General features: G+C 53.9%; 2 protein-coding genes across 2 annotated transcripts in view; one reads left to right on the top strand and one right to left on the bottom strand.

The window, feature by feature from the left end:
* Positions 1–278: 278 nt before the first annotated feature.
* Positions 279–19673, bottom strand: LOC309618109 (signal transducer and activator of transcription 5A). The gene is made up of 19 exons (XM_082371368.1): positions 19540–19673; positions 18588–18742; positions 18128–18284; positions 16872–16961; positions 14037–14211; positions 9493–9623; positions 9101–9252; positions 8473–8628; positions 7882–8061; positions 6721–6808; positions 6490–6612; positions 6065–6157; positions 5419–5625; positions 4728–4822; positions 4514–4644; positions 3820–3975; positions 3091–3142; positions 2722–2829; positions 279–1723 (listed from the first exon to the last, which is right to left on the bottom strand). The coding sequence occupies exons 2-19, from the start codon at positions 18713–18715 to the stop codon at positions 1561–1563; spliced, it is 2385 nt and encodes a 794-aa protein (XP_082227494.1). The 5' UTR covers positions 18716–18742; positions 19540–19673; the 3' UTR covers positions 279–1560.
* STAT5B (signal transducer and activator of transcription 5B) overlaps positions 19544–19809 on the top strand; it is a 69710-nt gene continuing 69444 nt past the window's right edge. The window contains exon 1 of the mRNA XM_082371350.1: positions 19544–19669. The gene's annotated coding sequence lies outside the window, so the exon portion shown is untranslated. The remainder of the gene's footprint in view (positions 19670–19809) is intronic.

The raw sequence follows: 19809 nt of genomic DNA, 5'->3' as shown, positions 1-19809 counted from the left end.
CCACCTTGGAGACTGCTTATAGCAGCAGCTGATAAGGAGAGGCAGGGACCAAAGTTCTCCCCCGCCCCCGGTAATTCCTGCCCCATCTTTTCCCAAGACCTCAAGTTCTCTAGTCTTCTGAGAGGCACTGAAAGTATTGGGGTGGGGATGGCACCCTTAAAACCACAAATGGGAGCAGACTGGCAACTTCAAGCTACACCTTACAGCACCAGCTACGTGGGAGGAGAGGAACAAAACGACTCCAGCGGTCCCCATGACCCAGGAGCCATTCCAGCAAATTTATGAAAAAAAAATATTTTATTCAAAAACACTGTTTACACAAATGTGTAGCCTTTGTACAAAGAACAAAAGCCTCCTGCTTCCCGTCCCCACCTTCCTGGAGAGATGTTTCAACCTGGGACTCCTTCTGGGACTCCTTCCACTGTCAGCTGCCCCTGGCTGCGTGTGGCAGCTTCAGAGGGAGGAGCGTGTGAGGCTGGGGGCAAGGCCTTCGCAGACCACAGCCAGTCATGCAACTGTGATGAGGCCTATTCCAGGTTCTACCTCCCAGGAGAGTGGGCCTCGATCAGCTTTTACCCCTCCCTGCAAACTCCACAGGCGAGCTGCAAGCCCCTGATGCTGCCTCTTGCTGCAGGGTTTTTCCAGGAGGGGTTAGGGTATCAACACTGCAAGTCCTGGGCCTCCTGTTCACCACATCCTAGACCAGTGCCCCCCCCACCCCCACCTCTTCCATAAGTAAGCAAGGTTGCAGACAGAGAGGCGAGGAAAGAAGGCTGGGGCCAGACGGAGGGAACGGGATATGGGGTGGAAAGAGCAGGAATGTGGGCAGCAGCATTATACACTTGAAGCTGGAGCCCCCTGGCTGGGGACCAAGAGGCCAAGAAACTCCATCCTCAGAGCAGCTCTGACAGGCCCAATGCAAAAGACCCATTTCTGCCGTGTTAGGGACATGACCGCGGATGGCCTAGATAAGCTCTCAGTTCACAAAAAGCCTGGAGTCCATAGTCATTAGATAAAGTATAAAATATCACTCAAAACTGGTCTCTTGATTCTTCCAGCCTCCATCCTGAGGGGAAGAACCAAGAGACCAGCATGTACGTTGCTCTGTACGAGAGCAGATGCACATATATATATATATGCACACACAGACACTTGGGAGGCGAAGCATCTAACTCAGGAGTAAAACTTGAGCTTAGAGACACTACCTGTCTCCTTTCCCTTCTTGAATAATTCCATTCAAATAGCTACTGAGCAGACAAAGGCTCTGGCAGGAATAGGTTTGCCTGCCTGGCGTACCTGCAACTACAGAAGCAGCTCAGTCTCTTCCACAAGAGACAGACCCAGTGGGCTCTTGGAATGCCTCCATCTGAAGAAAAAGGCAGCCACATACCTAGGACTGCAAAGGCGAGGCAGGCACACCTCGTACACAAACGTGCGCATATGCATGTGGACACGTGCTGCCTGCAAAGGCATCAATATGCACAGCGATACAGAAACAACATCACAATGAATACGAACCCTGCACGTTTCCAAAGAGAAGTGCAGGGTTCAAACAGACATTCACGAGAGCGAGCCTCTGGCAGAGGTGAAGAGACCAGTAGGCGGGGAGAGGCGGGGGTCCAGACTGTCTATAGGGCGGCGTAAGAGTTCCTCCACGTGCCGGGCCACATCCATGGTCTCATCCAGGTCGAATTCTCCATCCTGGTCGAGGACGGGGTCAGGGCTGGTAGAGAGAGAGGGACGTCAGAGGGAGCTGGCATGCCTCACAGCCCCAGGCTCCTGGGGGACAGCTTCCAGCCTGCTCCCCACTCAGACCAGAGTCTCATGGGAGCAGGACCCGCTCTGGCTAGACTCCCACACCCCAAGTTGAATAAGTCAGTCACTGGCTTGTTGGGAGACACCCCAGTTCTAGTGTCATCGCTCACAACCTCATCGAGTGATCTCAGGGGAATGAGGTAGTTGGGTGAATGAGCTGCCCATGAAACCCCGGGCACCATTCACTGAGCACCTATGAAGGCCTGGGCCTTTCAACCACGTTACACCCATCCTCACAGCCACCCATAAGGCAGGTATTTACTCCACTTTATAGAGGAGGAAACTGAGACTCAATCATGTTAGGAAACTTGTTCAGGTCCACCTGGTTGGCAGGTGGAGTCAGGATTGGAATTCCGGTCTTTGTGACTCCCAAGCCTGTGGTCGTCCCACGGCAGCAGGCCACCCACAGCTCGAAAGAGAATTAATTCTCTTCTCTGGGAACTCCAGAGAGGAGCAACTGAAACCCTGTTCCCGCACAACTCCTAAGAACAACTACCCCATCCATAGCCACCCTGTATCAAGCCCTTATAAGTCTCATCTGTGCTAAATGCTCTACCTGCACTCTCTCACTTAATCCTGACCCCAGTCCCACGTGGTAGGTCTTTTTGCCTCCATTTTACAGATGAGGAGACTGAGCATCAGAGAGGCTCAATAATTTCCCCAAGGTCACACAGCTAGTCAGCACCAGAGCAAGGACCCTGCTACGTGTAGTTTCAAAATGCTCTATGCTTTTCGTTGGCTGATCTCACCCACCCTGCACCTGGGCATGTGCCAGAGCCCGGCCTGGCCTGGGTGGTCTCAGACCTAGAGGAGCTCTGGATTCCTTGCCCACCAGCCCTCCGGGTGCCCAGCCTGAGGCCAAGTGCCCAGTTCCTCCCCACGGAGCCCCATGAGAACACAACCTACTTCTGTGGGTACATGTTATAATGAGCCTGGGGGCACACGGCTGGGGAGGGGGCCTGGTCCATGTAGGTGGCGCTGCCCCCGGCAGAGTCCGCAGAGGCGCTCACAAACCTGCGAGAGGAAGCAGAGCATAGCCTTAGCGGGGAGGGGCTCACGGGCCATCTTCGTGTCTTTTTCAGGTGCGGAAGGACAGAGTGCCCGCTGAGCCTGGGGCTCTGACTGCAGGAGCGGGGCCCTGGGTACCGACGCCCTGGTGACCAAGCCCAGTTCCCTCCCCAGGAGGGGTGGCGGTGAGGGGTGAGGAGAGCCAGGTGGGGGGGTGAGAGGAGAAGAGAGGCAGCAGGAGACCAGAGCTGGACCCGGGACACTTACTCAGGGACCACTTGCTTGATCTGTGGCTTCACGTATCCGTCCACTGCTTTAGCTGCCGAGGGCAGGGGGAACGGTGATGAGAACCGAAGTCTCTGGGAGCTCCCAGGGGAGTGGAAACCCACCTATGCAGTCTGCCTCCCCCCACATTGCCATGGGGCCTCAGCAGGGATGAAATTTCCCACAGACTCCCAATAAACACCCGCTGACAATAAACACCACCCAGGCCCTGGCTTCAGTCTCATCCCTTCTCCTGCTTCCTTTTCTGGCCTGTTTGCTCTCTCTCTCCTCACCCCCACCCCTGCCAAGGAAACAGAATCAACACCAAGGAACCAACCCAACCAATGGACTGGGGACAGGTCGAAGAGGAAAAACCTGTCATTTTGCTTCCTACACTCAACTTGAGGGTAGGTTTGAGGGTGGAGAGTGGTGAGGGCAGCGGATCAAGATGGGAGTCATGCATTATCTGTGGGTTTGCATTATGGCTCCTCGCCCAGCACTGCAGCCTCTTCCTCCAAGGGCATAGAAGTGAGTCCCACTCAGTGTTTTGCTTTGCAGGGAAGAAAGCTGGGTCAGAGGTTTTGCTTTCCCTTTCTTCAGTTGTGAGCCCTGAAATCCTCTCCACGTGCCTCGCACCATCCCACGGACAAACACCCACAGGGGAAACGGCCCCTCGGCTCTTCTTGGGGCGTCCCCACTGCCTAGCCCCGGGGGTATCTGGGCAGGACGCACCGAGCACAGGAGTATAGTACTTGGAGAAGACCTCATCTTTGGGCCGGTCGGGAAACACGTAGATGAGATAGCTCAGGTCCCCCAGCCGGTCGGCCAGGGACCGGATGGAGAAATCCCGCGTGGTGAATGGCTTCAGATTCCACAGGTTACGGTCAGCTGTGAAAAGGCCAAGCTCATTCCGACAACCCACCGCCCTCGGGAGGAAGATCAGAGCTGTGGGGCTTCGGGGCAGGCTTGCAGAGGCATCAGGGCAGAGGAGATCAGAGCTGTGGGGCTTCGGGACAGGCTTGCAGAGACATCAGGGCAGAGGAGATCAGAGCTGTGGGGCTTCGGGACAGGCTTGCAGAGGCATCAGGGCTTTTACTAGCCTGCACTACAGCCCCACCCCTGTGCTTCTCAGCATAGGGCAAGGAAATGACCACGGGCGAGCAGATACCAACAAGGCTGGGTCAGCGCAGAGAAGGACTCGCCCGGCAGTTCTGGAGTCCAGGAGGCCAATTATTTTAGGTTCTCCCAAGTGGAAAACAACAGAGAGGGAATGTGCTTCTGAGCAACACTCCTCCCACCCTCCAAGCTCAGTTCCCATCTTTCCCACCGGATACCTTCTAAGGATGCAGGCCTGATGGAGAATAGGGAACAAGGAAATGGAAGACAGGGCCACTGGGGCTAGAGTGTGGGCACGTAGGGAACTCACGAGAGTCAAACTTCCAGGCAATGGTGATGCCCCCTATTTCTGAGTCGCTAAAGCGCAACAAGAAGGTGCCGTCGGGCTTGTTGATGAGCAGGTCATGGGCCTGTTGCTTATTCACAAAACCTAGGATGGCCCTGGGTGCATCAAGCATACAGTGTCACTGCTGGCAGCAGCCACTGTCCCCTGAGCCCATGACCTCCCAGACCCCATTCCTCACCCGTCATTCCAATGGGGCTTGTGATGTTTCTTCAGCACCTCCATGACCCCATCGAACCACTGCCAGAAGGTGTAGTTCCAGCCTGGCAAGTTCTCCTGAGAGCCCCCAGGAAACCCCAAGTCAGGGCTTGTGCCCCCGTCGTCACGGGTGGTTCAGGGAACACTCAGTGCCCTCTTGTCCTCACCCAGACCTTCGCCCAGTTCCTCATCCGACTTGCCCCACACTCCAGCAAACTGCCACAGCCCCTGCTCATATCCTAGGGAACCAGAGAGTACACTCGCCTCTTGCCTCGCAGACACAAGTGTCCGGGACAATCCCACGGGGTGGGGGGCGGAGGTGCAAAGAATTGTCCAAGCTGGATGAGACCTCCAAAATCATTCCTGCCCAACCCCTTCGCTTTACAGATGGGAAAAGCGCAGCACAGAGGAGGGAAGGGGCCTGGCAAATTAGTTAACACATCAAAGACTAGAACCCAGGGACCCTGACTCCCAGCTCCGGGTTCCTTCCATCGTCCTGCTTCGGCTCTCACGGCTGCCTGCATTCCTTGGGGTACTAACCCCTGTCTCTCCTGGTTGTAGAAGAGGGGGGATGGGGGTAGAGGGGGGCCACTGACCAGGGGCATTAACCTGTGTGTGAGGTGGGGGAAGGGTGGCAGGGTGGTCCCAGGCAGGCAGCGGGTGGCGTCCCTCACCCTGTTGAACTGGGACCAGGACACGGACATGCCGTTGTAGTCCTCAAGGTGGCTGCTACCGCTGTTGAACAGCTTCTGCGCCAGGAACACGAGGTTCTCCTTGGTCAGGCCCCGGTTGCTCTGCACTTCGGCCTTGAATTTCATGTTGAGCGCCTCGCACAGCTGCGGCCACAGGACTTTGTCAGGCACCGCAAACGGCACCCTGCCCTGGTGGGGAGAGAAGAAAGGAAAAAAAGGCAGATTGAGGGAGTAGGAGATATTTACACACACACAGATACAGACACCAAGAGACAGAGGGGACTGAGAAAGATCCAGAAAAGGAGACAAAAATGCAAGGGAAAGAAAGGCTGGGGGCAGGGGCAGAGGGGTGGGCATACAGAGATGGAGACCCAGACCAGGACCCTGGGGAGAAAGATCAGGGACCAGAGCCCCAAGACCACGCTCACAGACCTAGGAGACCCCAGTCCTGTGACCCGGAGCCCAGACAGAGCCTAGGACATGCCGAGGGCAGGGTGTTCACACCATGTGCCCCCTGACCTCTGGTCTGGCCCTAGGGTTGGGGAAGACCACTCAGCAGGGGCCCTGGGGTTGGGGCTGACCCTGGGAAACTCCGAGGGGCCGAAGTGAGGGTCTCATGGGGACTCACCGGCTCAGCAAAGGCATTGTCCCACAGCACGGTGGCAGTAGCATTGTGGTCCTGGCTGCCGTGAACAATGACAACCACAGGAAGGGACAGGGTCTACGGGAATCCAGGGAATGAGGGGTGAGGGCATATGACCACCGTCTTGCCCTCCTCTTGGGGGAGACTCCCAACCCTCATTCCTCAAGCCCCTCCCAGGAAAACCAAACCAAAAACAAACAAAAAACACAACATATTTCTTCTTGGCCCATTGCCTAAATTCTGCGGGCTGGTGCCAGATTATAACCTCGCAAATGGGCACCAGCAGAGTGAAATTAGGTTTTCTGAGAGCATCACGGGGTAACTGGACTGAGCCTGTGTGAGGATTCAAGTCTCTGGCTTTCCCAAGCCAGCCGGGCGGCTTGCAAGGGGACAGGGGAGCCGGGTCTCACCTTCACCTGGAACACAAGCTCATTGCTGCCAACACTGAACTGAGACTCAAACAGGACCGTGAACTTCTCCTCCGTCACGGACTCTGCGCCTCGCCGGTCAGCGCGCTTGATCCTCTTTAGCGACTGCAGGGCGGGAGGTCAGAGGGGAACAAGGAGAAAGCCGCTGGTTATGAGGACTCGAGGACTCGGCTCTGGGTGGGCCTCCCTCCATGGGCGGGGCCCTGTCCTCACCATGTTCCTGAAGTGGGCGCTGAGGGTGCCTGTGGCCTGGTGATACTCCATCACACAGCAGTTGTTCAAGATCTCCCCGCTGCACTCACTGCGAAGCAGAGGGGAACCCATCTCCACTGGGCCCAGGCCAGGAGCACCATCCTGTCTGCACCCTGGGCCCAGACTTCTCCAGAAAGCCCTGCCAGCAGCCCCTGCCCCTCCCCTGAGAGCATTTCTCCGAGTGTCCCTGGGCTCACTTTCTCATCAACCTGAGAGCACCTGAGCAAAGTCTCCAAGGGTGGGGCCTGCATCTCTCATTAAAATTCCTTGGGTATCAAGATTGATGTGGGGACTACTGAGCCCGCGAGCCACAACTACTGAGCCCGCGTGCCACGACCACTGAAGCCCACGTGCCTAGAGCCTGTGCTCCGCAGCAAAGAGAAGCCACCGCAATGAGAGGCCCGCGCGCCACAGCGAAGAGTAGCCCCCACTCGCTGCGACTAGAGAAAGCCCGCGGGCAGCAACAAAGACCCAACGCAGCCAACAAATAAATAAATGAATAAATAAATAAATAAATTTAAGATTGATGTGGGGGTCTTCGGCAGTTTCTAGCATACTTGAGATAAAAATCACGACCACAGCCTACAAAGATTCCCGAGATCAACCCCTGCCCACCTCCCTGGCCTCACTCAGGACAAGCGAGCCCACTGCCTTGTCTGTTTGCTGAACACGTACGCTCAGTGCCTGCCTCGGGACTTCTGTACTTGCCCTTCCTATCTCCCCAAACACTCCTGACCTTCTCATTCAGGTCTCCGCTCAAATATATCCTCAGAAAGGCCCTCCTTGACTACCCATGTACTGCAGGCGCTGTGATATTGCTTTATTTTAATTTTCTGTCTCGAGGTTGGACGGGGACAGAGCCAAGTTCTATGTGGATCACAGCTGTGTCTCAGCGCTCAGCACAGGTCCTGGGACACCCAGCAGCGAAATCCTTGTTGATTTACTATGCGTGCGAAGTGTACGCCAGGACAGACAGAGTGAACTGGAGCGACATGGGACCACATCGCAATGCAGGACAAAGGGTTTCAGGGAGGGAGGCCATGCTGTCCCCATCACCCAGGACGCCTGCTGTAGAATAGAGGCTGAGCTGAGGGAGGGGCAGATGGGAGCAGGGCAACGTACTTGCGGGTGTTCTCGTTCTTGAGCAGCGACTTGGCCTGCTGCTCACTGATGATGGTGGCCTTCACCTGGGGAGGGTTCATGTGCACGTTCAGCTTCCCACCCACCAGCAGGCGCACGGTGGCTGCGAACTTGGTCTGGGTCTTCAGGACCTGAGGGGGCTGCTTCTCGATGATGAACGTGCTGCGGGGACACAAGCGACCAGGTGATGCCTCAGGGGACAGTGCTCCGGTCCCTCCCTCCGCGTGGGGAGGCCGCCTTGCGTGGGGCAAAGCAGGCGAAGGAAGGGCTTGTGGCACAGCCCCTGGTCCCTGGGGGGCCACTGCGAGTCGGGGGAGCTGGCAGGAGGGGAGGCAGGAGATGAACTCAACAGCTGAAACGGGCTGCAGGGAACAAGCCCATATAGTGTCCACGACAGAGACTGGGCAAGGTCAACAGCAAGAGGCCACAGCAACAGGCGACAGAGGGGGATGGGATGAGGGTGTGAGGCAGAGACGGAAGGGTTGAAGCCAGAGCTCCGTCTGTAAAGACCCTGCTGCCCGCGACCCAGGCCAACCGGATGGGGCCTGGGCATGGCCGAGAGGCAGCAATCACCTGGTCACCAGGGCTGAGATGATGTCTGTGATGGTGGCGTTGACCTCAGCCAGCATCTCCTCCACGGGGCCGGGGATGGGCAGCTGCTGGCAGAGGTGCTCAGCTCTGCGGATCTGCTGCCGGTTCTGCCAGATGATCTCTGCCAACTTCTCACACCTGCACAGGAGCCCCGAGGCCAAAGGGAAGGACAAAGCCTTCACCCCCTTCCTCCAGGCCAGGAGCCAGAAGGCTCCCAGGCTGGGGAGAAGGCCCAGACCCAGCTCCACCCCCAGGAAGGCTCGGCACCTTAGCCGCCTGGCCTGTCCACTGAGCAGAGCACAGCTGCCCTGCCTTCCAGAAACACAAAGAAACACACAGGAGGAGCGACCCTGACTCGGATCCAACCAGCCTGAGCGTCACTCTGCACACCTGGCCCCACCCCACTCCCTCAACCAGGGACGCCCCTCCCGGCGGAGGTGGCACAGGACGGGGGCACCAAAGTCTGCATCAGGAACCAGACCACTGGTGAAATAAGACCTGTGCCCCGACAGAGGGAGCCGGCTGCTCACGTAAACACAGGAGCAGAGCAGCAGCCGGTGGCACCACGCTGAGCCCCTGCCGCCCCCGCCCGGCCCCCCATGCCCATTACCAGGACTGTAGCACGTCCAGGCTGCCCTCGGGGGGCCCTCCGTTCCCCGCCAGCTGCTGCCGCCGCTTCCACTGGATCAGCTCGTCATCCAGAATGATGGTCTGCTGCTTCCGCAGCAGCTGCAGGGTCTTCTGGTGCTTCTCGGCCAGCTCCTGAGGGGCGGGCGGCGGGTGAGCGGCCCTTCTGGGCTCTCAGAACAGCCCCGCAGGGCCTCCCCTCACCCCTGGCCGACCCGCTCTGCCCTGCGTGCCCACACAGGGAGGAAGGCTCTGGCCTCCTGCTCTGCTGGGTCCCGCGCTCCTCCTGGCTCTCTCCCTCCCTCAGGTCCCCGGGGCGGCTCGGCTCAGGGTGTCACCTCCACGCCCGGGAGGGGAGACGCAGAGCCCACTCACCACGCGGTACTGCTGCAGCGTCTGGGCCTCGCGCTGCAGCCAGGCCTCCAGGGACACCTGCTTCTGCTGGAGGGCCGTCTCCCGGCTCAGACGCTCCTGGGGGTTCAGCTGGGCCAGCTGGGCAAACTGAGCTGGAGGACGGGACAGGACACCCACGACCATGACCTCCCCGGGTCCAGCAGGGAGCCCGGCAGAACTGCACTCACCTGTTCTGGAGGCAAAACCCTGGAGGGGACACAGCTGACAGGTGGTCAGTCAGGGTTCCACAGCCATGGCGCCCAAAGATGAGTGGACTCCGCCCCCGGCCCCCCGACTCTGAGCTCCCCTTGGGGAGTGGGGAGACGGAAGCTTGGGGTACAGCTGAGGAGGAGCCAGCCCATGGCCTCCCTGCCCACCCAGCCCTCCTCTCCCCACGCGGGGTCCGGCTTAGAGCCACCCTGCCTGGTCTGAAGTGTGTCCTCGCCGCTTAAAAGTTGGGTGAACTCGGACAAATCCCCTCACTCTCCTATGCCTCAGCTTCCCCAGGTGTAAAATGGGACAATCACGGCACCTGCCTCAGTGGCTGCCGTGACGTTAAATAAGCAATGATACAGAAAATACTCAGGAAGCTGCCTGGCACCATCAGCTCCAGGTGAGAGTCAGTCCTCATGGTTAATGGGTTACAGGACAGGATTAAAGGCTGATGGAGCAGCTCTCAGCCCCAGCCTCACAGGACAAAGCCTCATCAGGAAGGCCCTGCTCCGCGGGGCTGAGCGCAGCAGCCTCTCCTCAACATTGTGTCATAACCTACATGGGAAAAGGATACGAAGGGGGAAGGGGGGGTTTCTCCAGGGGCTGAAGGGGCCTAACGTGTTTGTCCAGGTTGGGTCACTGTGAGCTCAGCAGACCAACCGGAAGAGGGAGAGAGAGAGAGTGTCCAGGGCCACTGGGGACATGAAAGCAGCAAGATTCTCAAGAGAGGGAGGCAGCTTCTCTCCACACCAGCTGTCAGGCATCTCATCGATGGCAGGAATAAGGTAACGAGGCCTCACTGACGTCCTTTTCAAAAAATCTGTTATATGATACTTAAGACCTAGGCAAGTACTGATAGAAAGGATGATACAAGGAACACCTGTGTATCAAGAAGCCAGCTTAAGAAAGTGAACATTTCCACAGTTAAGCACCTGTACACCCTCCCCTGCCGGCATCCCCATCCCTCCCTCCACAGGCAATCACCATCCTAGATGCTGGTGTTCCTACCCCCACCAATAGGCTTTTGGAACGTCCCACGGTCCTTACTGGGGCTGAGTCAAGAAGATGAGAGCGTCAGTCAGCAGGTCTTGGTCAAGTTCCTGGCAGGCCTCTGAGGGCCATGTCACACTGACCGAGGCCCTGCCCTATGGACGCACAAAAGCAACTAAGGACACACTAAAGCAACCCTAGACAGCCAGGAAAGCCCAGAACTAGAAGAGAACTTAGAAATATGGCTCTAACATGACTGCAGGGGACTGAGCAGGTAAGGAACATAGCAGAATAATCTGGAGAGCCACCTTGGAATCCTGCCACCCACAGGGAGGTGGCGGGGATCCCAACACCAGGCCCAGCCTCCTTATGCAAGTGACCCACTTAGCTCTCTCCTGGCAAATTGGAGAAGCTTCTGGGAAGGACGCCAGGAGGCTTGAGGCAACTGTCTGCTCCACTGGAGGGAGCTGAGGCTTCCCTTGCACAGACAGATCAGTAGTCTGTGCTTCTGATGGGTGCACTTGATAAATGAGACTGAACTGACATTGCACGATGGGGACAAACCCAAACCAGGATCAAAACCCAACCTCACAAATAGGAAACAGAAAACCCCAGAATAGGATCATCAATACTGTCAACCAGTCAACGGCCTTGGGTAGAAATAATAGCCTGAAATGTCCTGTTCCCTAATCTAGCAGGAGGGCCTTCCTTTCTTTCGGGTCAGTCTGGGATGGATTCAGATCTGAAGAAGAGCTGCTAGAATTATCCCCCCAACATTTACTCAACACCTGCTATGATTCAGGCAATGTGCTAGTCTCAGGGTACAGAAAACACTGACAGGGCAAGGTAGGAGGAAAGCTTAAATAGTTAAATTAAAATAGAATCAGAATCTTAAAAAATTTAAACAGTTAAAAGGAAGAACAGAGGAACAAATACTGAAAAGGGACAAAACAAAATAAATATTAACATGTGGACCTCAATTGCTATTACATTAAATATTAATGGAGTAAACACCTTAATTAAAAGCAAAGATTGTCAGAATAAATTAAAAAGCTGGACTCAACTATATGCTGTCTACATTTCAAATTTTAAAAAGCATGGATAAAAATATGTTTCTATTTAAAAATAGAATAAGAAGGCTGGAGCAGATAAAGTAGACTTCAAGGCAAAGAGTGTTACCAGAGATCAAGAAAGATATTCCATAAGTATTAAGGTGTCAATCAATCAGAATGACATAATAATTCTAAATGTATATGCATCTAATAACAAAGCTTCAAAAATACATAAAAGAAATATTTACATAAATAATTGGAAAATTACACAATACTCTAGGAGATTTTGATACCTCTCTTTCAGCATCTGATAGAACAATTAGGCAAAAAAATCAATAAAGATATATCACTGATTCTCAAAGTGTAAACCAGGGATCCCTGAAGGGTTCCTAAGACCCTTATAGGAGGTCCACCAAGCCAGAACTATTTTCATAAAGTCATAGGACCTTATTTACCTTTTTTTCTCTTATTCACTTATAAGCATACAGCAGAGTTTTCTAGAGGTTACAAGATACGTGATGTTACAACAGATTGAAATCCAGCTCCAGCTATCTCCTATTAAGCCTAACATTAAAGAGATTTGTAAAAATGTAAAGCAATGCCACTCTACTCACTAAATTTGGTGTGGGTTTTTTTAACTTTATTACGTTAACATTATATATTATGTTATATATGTTAACATTATTGAATTTATTATTGCTATTTTAAAATAAAACAACTTCAGAACATACATTCAAGTCCACAAAATACATTCACCAACATAGAGCATATGCTGGGGCATAGAACAATAAATTTACAAGAAGAGATCATATAGAGTATGCTCTCTGACAACAGTGGAATTCAACAATGAAATGAAAATGAAATCAATAATGATATGACATCTAGAAAAACACAAAATATTTGGAAATTAAACAATATACTTCTAAATAGTATATGGGTAAAATAATTAATCAGAAGAGAAATTAGATAATATTTCAAATTGAATGATAATGAGTATACAGCGTATCCAAAATGATGAGATGCAGCTAAAGCACTGATGAGAGGGAAATTGATAGCTCTGAATATATACATTAGAAAAGAAGAAAAGTCTAAAATCAATGACCTAAGGTTCTACCTTAAGACACCAGAAATAGAAGAGCAAAGGAAAAGGGAGTTTGATACTTCTTGTTCTCACTAGGATGGGGTGGTACAGCTCTGGGGTCAATTTGAAGTGAAGGAAGATGAGCCACATTTCAAGACTCTTAAAAGTGTACCTGGGGTGAAGTTCTTCTGAGTTAATTTTTCTTTCCCTACACCCTTACCATGGCAGCCACTAGCAAATTATAGACCTAGGAGACAGGAGAATTTTCCACTGTCACCTCCTCCTCCCATCTTTACCTCCTATTAGGCTCAAAAAGGGGCATTCCTGGAGTTCCACCTCTCCCCAGCCTGGTTCAACCAGGGGACTCTCAACCTAAGTCCTCCCTTTGACTGGGGAACACTTTGTCCATATTCATTCATTCATTGATTCATTCATTGAGATATTCACTGAATATTGGTTAAATAATAGTGATTTTATGACATATCTCTAGTTAAGATCCAGTTCTGCAACTTGCAAGAAACCCAGGCCAGGGCTTCCCTGGTGGCGCAGTGGTTAAGAATCCGCCTGCCAATGCGGGGGACACGGGTTCGAGCCCTGGTCCGGGAAGATCCCACATGCCGCGGAGCAACTAAGCCCACGCGCCACAACTACTGAGCTTGCGCTCTAGAGCCCACGTGCCACAACTACTGAGCCTGTGTGCCACAACTACTGAAGCCTGTGCACCTAGAGCCCGTGCTCCACAACAAGAGAAGCCACTGCAATGAGAAGCCCGCACACCACAACGAAGAGTAGCCCCCGCTCTCTGCAACTAGAGAAAAGCCCGTGCACAGCAACGAAGACCCAATGCAGCCGAAAATAAATAAATAAAATAAATTTAAAGAAAAAAAAGAAACCCAGGCCAAATTACGTGTTCTTTTTGAACATCAGTTTTATCATCTGCAAAACAGGAATAATACAACTACCTATTTTTTAGGGCTGTTGTAAAGGTTGTAGTGAATAATGCATGCAAAGGGTTTAGCCTGGAGCCTGGCCCATAGCAGGGGCTCCATCACTGGGAGCGTTACTCCTCCCAAGCTTTGGATAAGGTTCTGGGGAGACAGACGTGGATCTAGCCCCAACCCTGCAGGAGTTCACAAAGTGGTCTCACTCCCGTCCTCCAGACACACGCTGCCCTCCTACACCAGCCTCACCCTGGATCCTCAGGCTCTCTTGATATTGGATGATGAAGTACTCTTGAGTCTGCTGCAGCTTCTTCAGCTCATTCTCTGTGTCCTGTGTGACCAGTCGCAGCTCCTCAAGTGTCTGGTTGATCTGAAGGTGTTTCTGGGACATGGCATCAACCAGGATCCCAGAAGAAGAACTACCCTGGAGACAGATCAGGGGAGAGTGTGGGCAGCAGTGAGCTGGGCAGTGAGGATGGGGGAAAACCTCAGGCCCTGGGGAACGCCAATACTACAGACCCCAAATGCCAGATCTAGGATAAGAAGGAAGGGTACTTTGAGTCAGAAGGAGAGTCATTTTCCAGAATGGGGGTGGAGAGGGTAAAGGAAGAGGAAGAGAAACAGGTGATCTGGCAGACTATGGCATCTTCATAAAGCATGGAAGAAACTTCTATTGCAGTTCTAACCTCCACCAGAGTATCCCACACAGGGTCCATCTGAGTTCTCTCTGGAGAGACTAGAACTCAACATGTCCCAGGAGTTACCTGGGTTTTCCTACTAATGATGATGACCCTTCACTTCGTAGTCATTCGCTGACCCGCTGCCACGATGCCACCTGTGCTAGGTGCTGGGGACATAGTGGGGGACAAGGCTCTGTGAACACACATCATCTGTGCCCTCCCTCAAGACCTTCTTGTGACTGAGGGAAAAGTGTGAACCGCTCACAGGTGGCATCCTGGAGACCCCAAATGAAGTGACAGGGGAGGCATCCACAAGGGCTTTGTGGATCCAGCCATTTAACTAACCTGGTCAGATCTAGTCCTTCAACCAAGTCTTTAGGGCCTTTCCAATGACCTGCTCTCAGAATAAAATCCAAACTCCTTTCACACCCTCCACGGCCCTAGCCGCCACTGCTGCTCAAGCACACCAGCTACTTTCTGTTCCTGAATACATAAGCGTGTTCCTGCCTCAGGGCTTTTGTATTTGTTGTTCCATCACCCTGGAACATTCTGGCACCAAACCTTCCTGCTGGCACTTCCACTGGCACCTTTTCAGAGTGACCCTCTCTGATGAGCCAATTTAAAATAGGACCTCCCTTACTGAAGGTGTCTTGTTCTTGCGTGTTCTTTCTTTCTTTTTTAAAATTTATTTATTAATTTGTTTTTATTTTTGGCTGTGTTGGATCTTCGTTGCTGCTCATGGGCTTTCTCTAGTTGAGGCAAGCGGGGGGGCTACTCTTCCTTGCGGTGTGCGGGCTTCTCATTGTTGTGGCTTCTCTTGTTGCAGAGCACAGGCTCTAGAGCGCAGGCTCAGTAGTGTGGCACACGGGCTTAGTTGCTCCGCGGCATGTGGGATCTTCCCGGACCAGGGCTCGAACCCGTGTCCCCTGCATTGGCAGGCGGATTCTTAACCACCGCGCCACCAGGGAAGCCTGCAAGTTCTTTCTTGTGTGCCTTCCTGCACTAGGATGTGAACTCCCTAAGGGCTAGGACCTTGTCTGTCTTGTGCACCACAAAATCCCCAAGGCCCAGGACATCAGAGGTGTTGAAGAACAGCTTGATGACTGGGAGAACGATTATTTCCCCCCAACCATGACAGCACCTGCATCGTAGGCATGTATTTCTTAATTGGAGCCGAACTCATTTGTACATTTACAGATAGCTCTGTCATTGCACCAAGTCAAGAGTTGTACCAGTTGACCCTCTGTGACCTGGCTTCTGCCCAGTTGGCTCCCTTCTCCCCAGTAGCACTGAACACTTACAGTTCTTCGAATGTCATAAGGTGGCTCATGCCTTCCTGCCCTCACATATACCGCTGTTATTTTTGACTAGAAAACTCATCCTGCCTCCTTCCTCCCTCTTTCCCCACTATAGTTCGGGCATCCTTTTCCTCAGGACACCCTCCCCTCCACCAGCCAGCCTGCTCCAGTCTGAGTTGGATCCTTTTTCCAAATAGGCCCGCTTAGCACTCAGCTGACATCTAAAGAATCTATCATCGCCTGAATTCCCTTTAGGTGGAGACCAGGACTTTATCTGTTTTTCCCGTCCTAGTCCAGTGTCAGATGCACAGCAAGACCTCAATAAATGTTTACTGAATGAACTCTCAAATTCTTGAAATCAGTGTCCACCACAAGTAAATAATAAATATGACTTCGCTCCAGGCACTAGTCTGTGGTCTTTACCTATGGGATATCATTTTATGAAATTCATTTTGCTTTATTGCAGATAATATACCATTTGTACCATTGTCCAGGCAATGTCTGATGCCTTTATGATTTCAGAACATGGGGGACGAGTCCCTGCTCTGCCTCGCTAGGCCTCGCTTCTCTGAGCTTGCCGGGTTACTTCTTCTGACATAGACCTCGGTTCTGTTTCCCCTCATAGACCACACCAGAGGATATTTCTTCTTTTGTCTCCAGCCCCATTTATTGAATGACAAATCTTTTCCCTGGTGATTTGTAATGCCATCTCTGACATAGATTGCATCTCCTGATGTGTATGTGTGTTTTTAGGGCTTCCTTTTCTGTTTCATTTGTGTTTGTCTATCCTTTGTATCCTTTGTAGTATCTCACAATAACCCTACAGGGTAGATACTATGACTGTCCTCATTTATAATAGAAAAAAACAGAGGCTCAGAGAGGTTAAGTAACTTGCTCAAGTCACACAGCTAGTAAGTAGTAGAGCCAGGGACTGAAGCCGGGGAGTGGGGTGCGGGTGTCAGTCTACACCTGCATGTGATACTGCCTCTCACACTTGCCCTTGTCTTTTATTTCTTTGGTGCTTTCTCATGCCAGTGTTTATAAAACATATAAAAGCAGGTAGAAGGACTTCCCATAACCTCTCCCCAAACCCATGGGACACTCACATTGTTGGCTTCTCGGACCAGCCTTTGTTCATTGTACAGAATATGGCGGATGCAGCGCACCAATTCCATGGGGCAGCGGTCATACGTGTTCTGAAAGAATCCAACAGCAGCTGCCAGTGGCCATCCTCTGCTTCCACCATGACCACTGCAGTGCCACGCCCACCCCTTCCTCTCCTCCAGCCCCTGCCTCAGCTTCCCCTGGGAAGCCTCAGGAACTGTCACCAGAACCTCTATCTCTCCTTGACTTGATTTCCCCTCGCAGATCTTCATATGTGGTTTGCAGTGCATTAGAAACAGTTTACAAAGCACTTCCAATCTGCCATCTCCTTTGACTTGTGCATCATAGAAACCCTATGACATAAGCAGAAACTGTTATCCTCATTTCACAGATGAGAAAACTGATGCTCAGAGAGATTAAGTACTTGTCCAGAGGCAAACAAGTGAGTGAGCAGATGACTCAAGACCCAGGGCATCTAATGCCAAGGTCAAGGTACTTCCACTATAGTCCTGGCCCTGGGTTCCTATTTTGCTTCCCTCTTCCCACCAAGTTTCTCGTGTTTCCTGCCTCTTCTCGGATGGACTTTTTATTTTTCTGGCACCCTGCTGCTTGTATTTAAGAAGGGCTCTCTAAAAATTCAAGTGAGTTCTAACAAATGCTCAACTATGATTACCACCCTCACCCCTTTCCTGCTGCCACAAAAACTTCCTCTCTCCCCTATATTCCTTCCCCCCGCATCCTCAGGTGAAGGAGGAGCTACACCTTACATCTAAAACCTTAATTCAAGGCTCCAGGACAACTCTGCTCCTCTGGCACGCCACTTCAGCAGCTCTTTGAAAAGCCTTTAAAAGAGCCCCAAGAGGGATGTCTGGTTGCCTCGTTGCCTCATTTCTAGAATCTGTCAGTATTCCTTTCTCTGACAACAGAATCTTGACTTGCTCTACCCCCATCCCTTCTGCTTGATCTGCCCAGAATGCAGTTTCACCCATCCCCCTTCTCTTGGGGACAAACACGCCCCACCTCTTGCTTTGTAATATGCTAAGGGGAATCTGACAGGTCTGATTTAGAAAGAGGGGGTGGGGGAAATTGAAGCACAGAAAAGTTGCCGATAAGCTCAGGGTCATACGGTGCATCAGTGGCCAAACCAGGAAAAAAACCAGGGGTTCTGGTGCTGGAAAGAGAAGGCGGACACTGCACCCTGCAGATGGCCCGGAGCTCACGCCCACCTGGAGCTTCGTGGCCCCAAGCTCATACCCACCTGGAGCTGCGTGGCGTAGTGCCCCAGCTTGATCTTCAGTAAGAACCCATCTTCCCCCACTTGGTGCTCCGCCTTCTTCTGCAGCTCCTGCACCAGGCCCTCCAGGAGCTGGGTGGCCTGGGGTCGGTCCTGGGGATTGTCCAGGTCGATGGCATCCCTTGGGGCAGGGCAGGAGAGAGAAGCCTACTATGGCGCCTCCTTGGGCATGGAGGTCAGGCACCAAGAGGGACGTGGAAATCCAAGGCTCGTGCCCACAAGACTTGTTCCCGGCAGCTCCACAGGCATCAGAGTCTAGAAACATTCCCTCTCCTCTCCCAGACTTCCATTTCCCTGTTCCCCTTTCCCAAGGACACCGCCCCTTCTGCACAGAGCGGGACAGACAGGACCAGAATCTCACCAAACCACAAAGAGGAGACCTAAAGGCCAAGGGGCCTGGATGGCACCAGGCGGGAGCACTTACCACGGCTGGCTCTCGATCCACTGCGCTAGGTAATGCCGGACCTCGATGGGAAAGTGTTGCCCATACAGCACCTGCATCTGGCGAAGCGCATCTCCCTGCAGCTGCTGGGCCTGGATCCAGCCCGCCATGTCCGTTCACCTAGCGCGAGCAGAGGGCTGAAGAGGAGCCTCCTTGTTAGAGGCGAGCGCTGGGCCTGCCCCTGGCCCTGCCATGCCCACCCATCCCTGGACCGCGGTCAGGCCCGGCCCCTCCCCTCCCACAGACACGCTTCCCTGTTCGGGAAGAGAAAGGGTGAGGAGGGGAAGGCCGCCCTTCCCTCCAGCGAGGAACCCGCTGAGGCTTGGGGAGGTGCTCCCGAAAGTCAGGTGCCCTCCCCCTCTTCCTCTCCCCTCGCCCCACCGGGGCTTCCCCGGGGGGGAACAGCTAGAAACTGAAAGAGAAACTTGATGGCGGAGGCCCACGGGCCCTCTCGGGAGGGCTGCAAGAATCCCCCCACCCTGCTTCGAACCGCGAGTCCCCATTTCTGGGAACGGGGGATATTCCAGCCCAAAGTTTGGGCAACGCCACCGACGGTTCCCACTGGACGGCTCTGTCACCGTAAGCACGTGGCTGGGGTTAAGGAGAGAGGGCTGGGGAGACAGACTCTCCCTCTCTTGGGCTGCGTCCCCCCAGCTGTGCCCCGAGGTCTCCCACTGTCCAGTCCGACAGCGCCCCCTGCCCTCTGCCGGCGAGGATGGCGTCCACCCTCGGCCCCCTCCCTCCATCAGCGTCCCGCGTCCCTCGTCTCTCGTCCGCGCTGCGCGGTGCGCCGAAACTCCCTCTCGGTCCCGGGGACCGTCCCCTGCACCCCTCCGGCCGTCGGGTTCCGGGTCCCGCGGTGAGGGGGCCGGGGCAGCAGCCAGGGGCCCCCTCTGGGCGCGCGCCGCCGGGAACGCGCGGCCGGGCCACCCACCTGGTCGCGCAGAGCCGTCCGGCTACGGGGCTGACGCTCGCTCCCGGCCCGGGCTCCTGGCGGCGGCGGAGGCGGTGGCGGCGGCTGTTACTACAGGAAGGAGCCGAGAGCAGCGATTTCCTCCTCAAAGGTCAGCTGCCTCTGATAGACCATACACAGCGCGCGAGCTCTCGCCAACACCCCTCCCAGCCTCGGTCGCTCCCTCCCTGCCTCCGCCCTCGGTGGCTGGCTCCCCGGCGAGTGCGCGGCGGCGGCGGCCGGGCCCCAGGC

The sequence above is a fragment of the Balaenoptera borealis genome, assembly GCF_965194805.1.
Source record: "Balaenoptera borealis genome assembly, chromosome: 20".
In the NCBI taxonomy this organism is placed as follows: Eukaryota; Metazoa; Chordata; class Mammalia; order Artiodactyla; family Balaenopteridae; genus Balaenoptera; species Balaenoptera borealis.
Note: the sequence above shows the minus strand (reverse complement) of the source record. Positions and strands in the feature narration are given on the sequence as shown.

Coding starts and splice junctions, on each gene's coding strand:
- LOC309618109 (XM_082371368.1), bottom strand. CDS start 18,715: ATGGCGGGCTGGATCCAGGCCCAGCAGCTGCAGGGAGATGCGCTTCGC. Junction 14,212..16,871: donor TGGTCCGAGAAGCCAACAAT/GTGAGTGTCCCA, acceptor ATCTGTCTCCAG/GGTAGTTCTTCTTCTGGGAT. Junction 8,062..8,472: donor ATCTCAGCCCTGGTGACCAG/GTGATTGCTGCC, acceptor GTGTCCCCGCAG/CACGTTCATCATCGAGAAGC.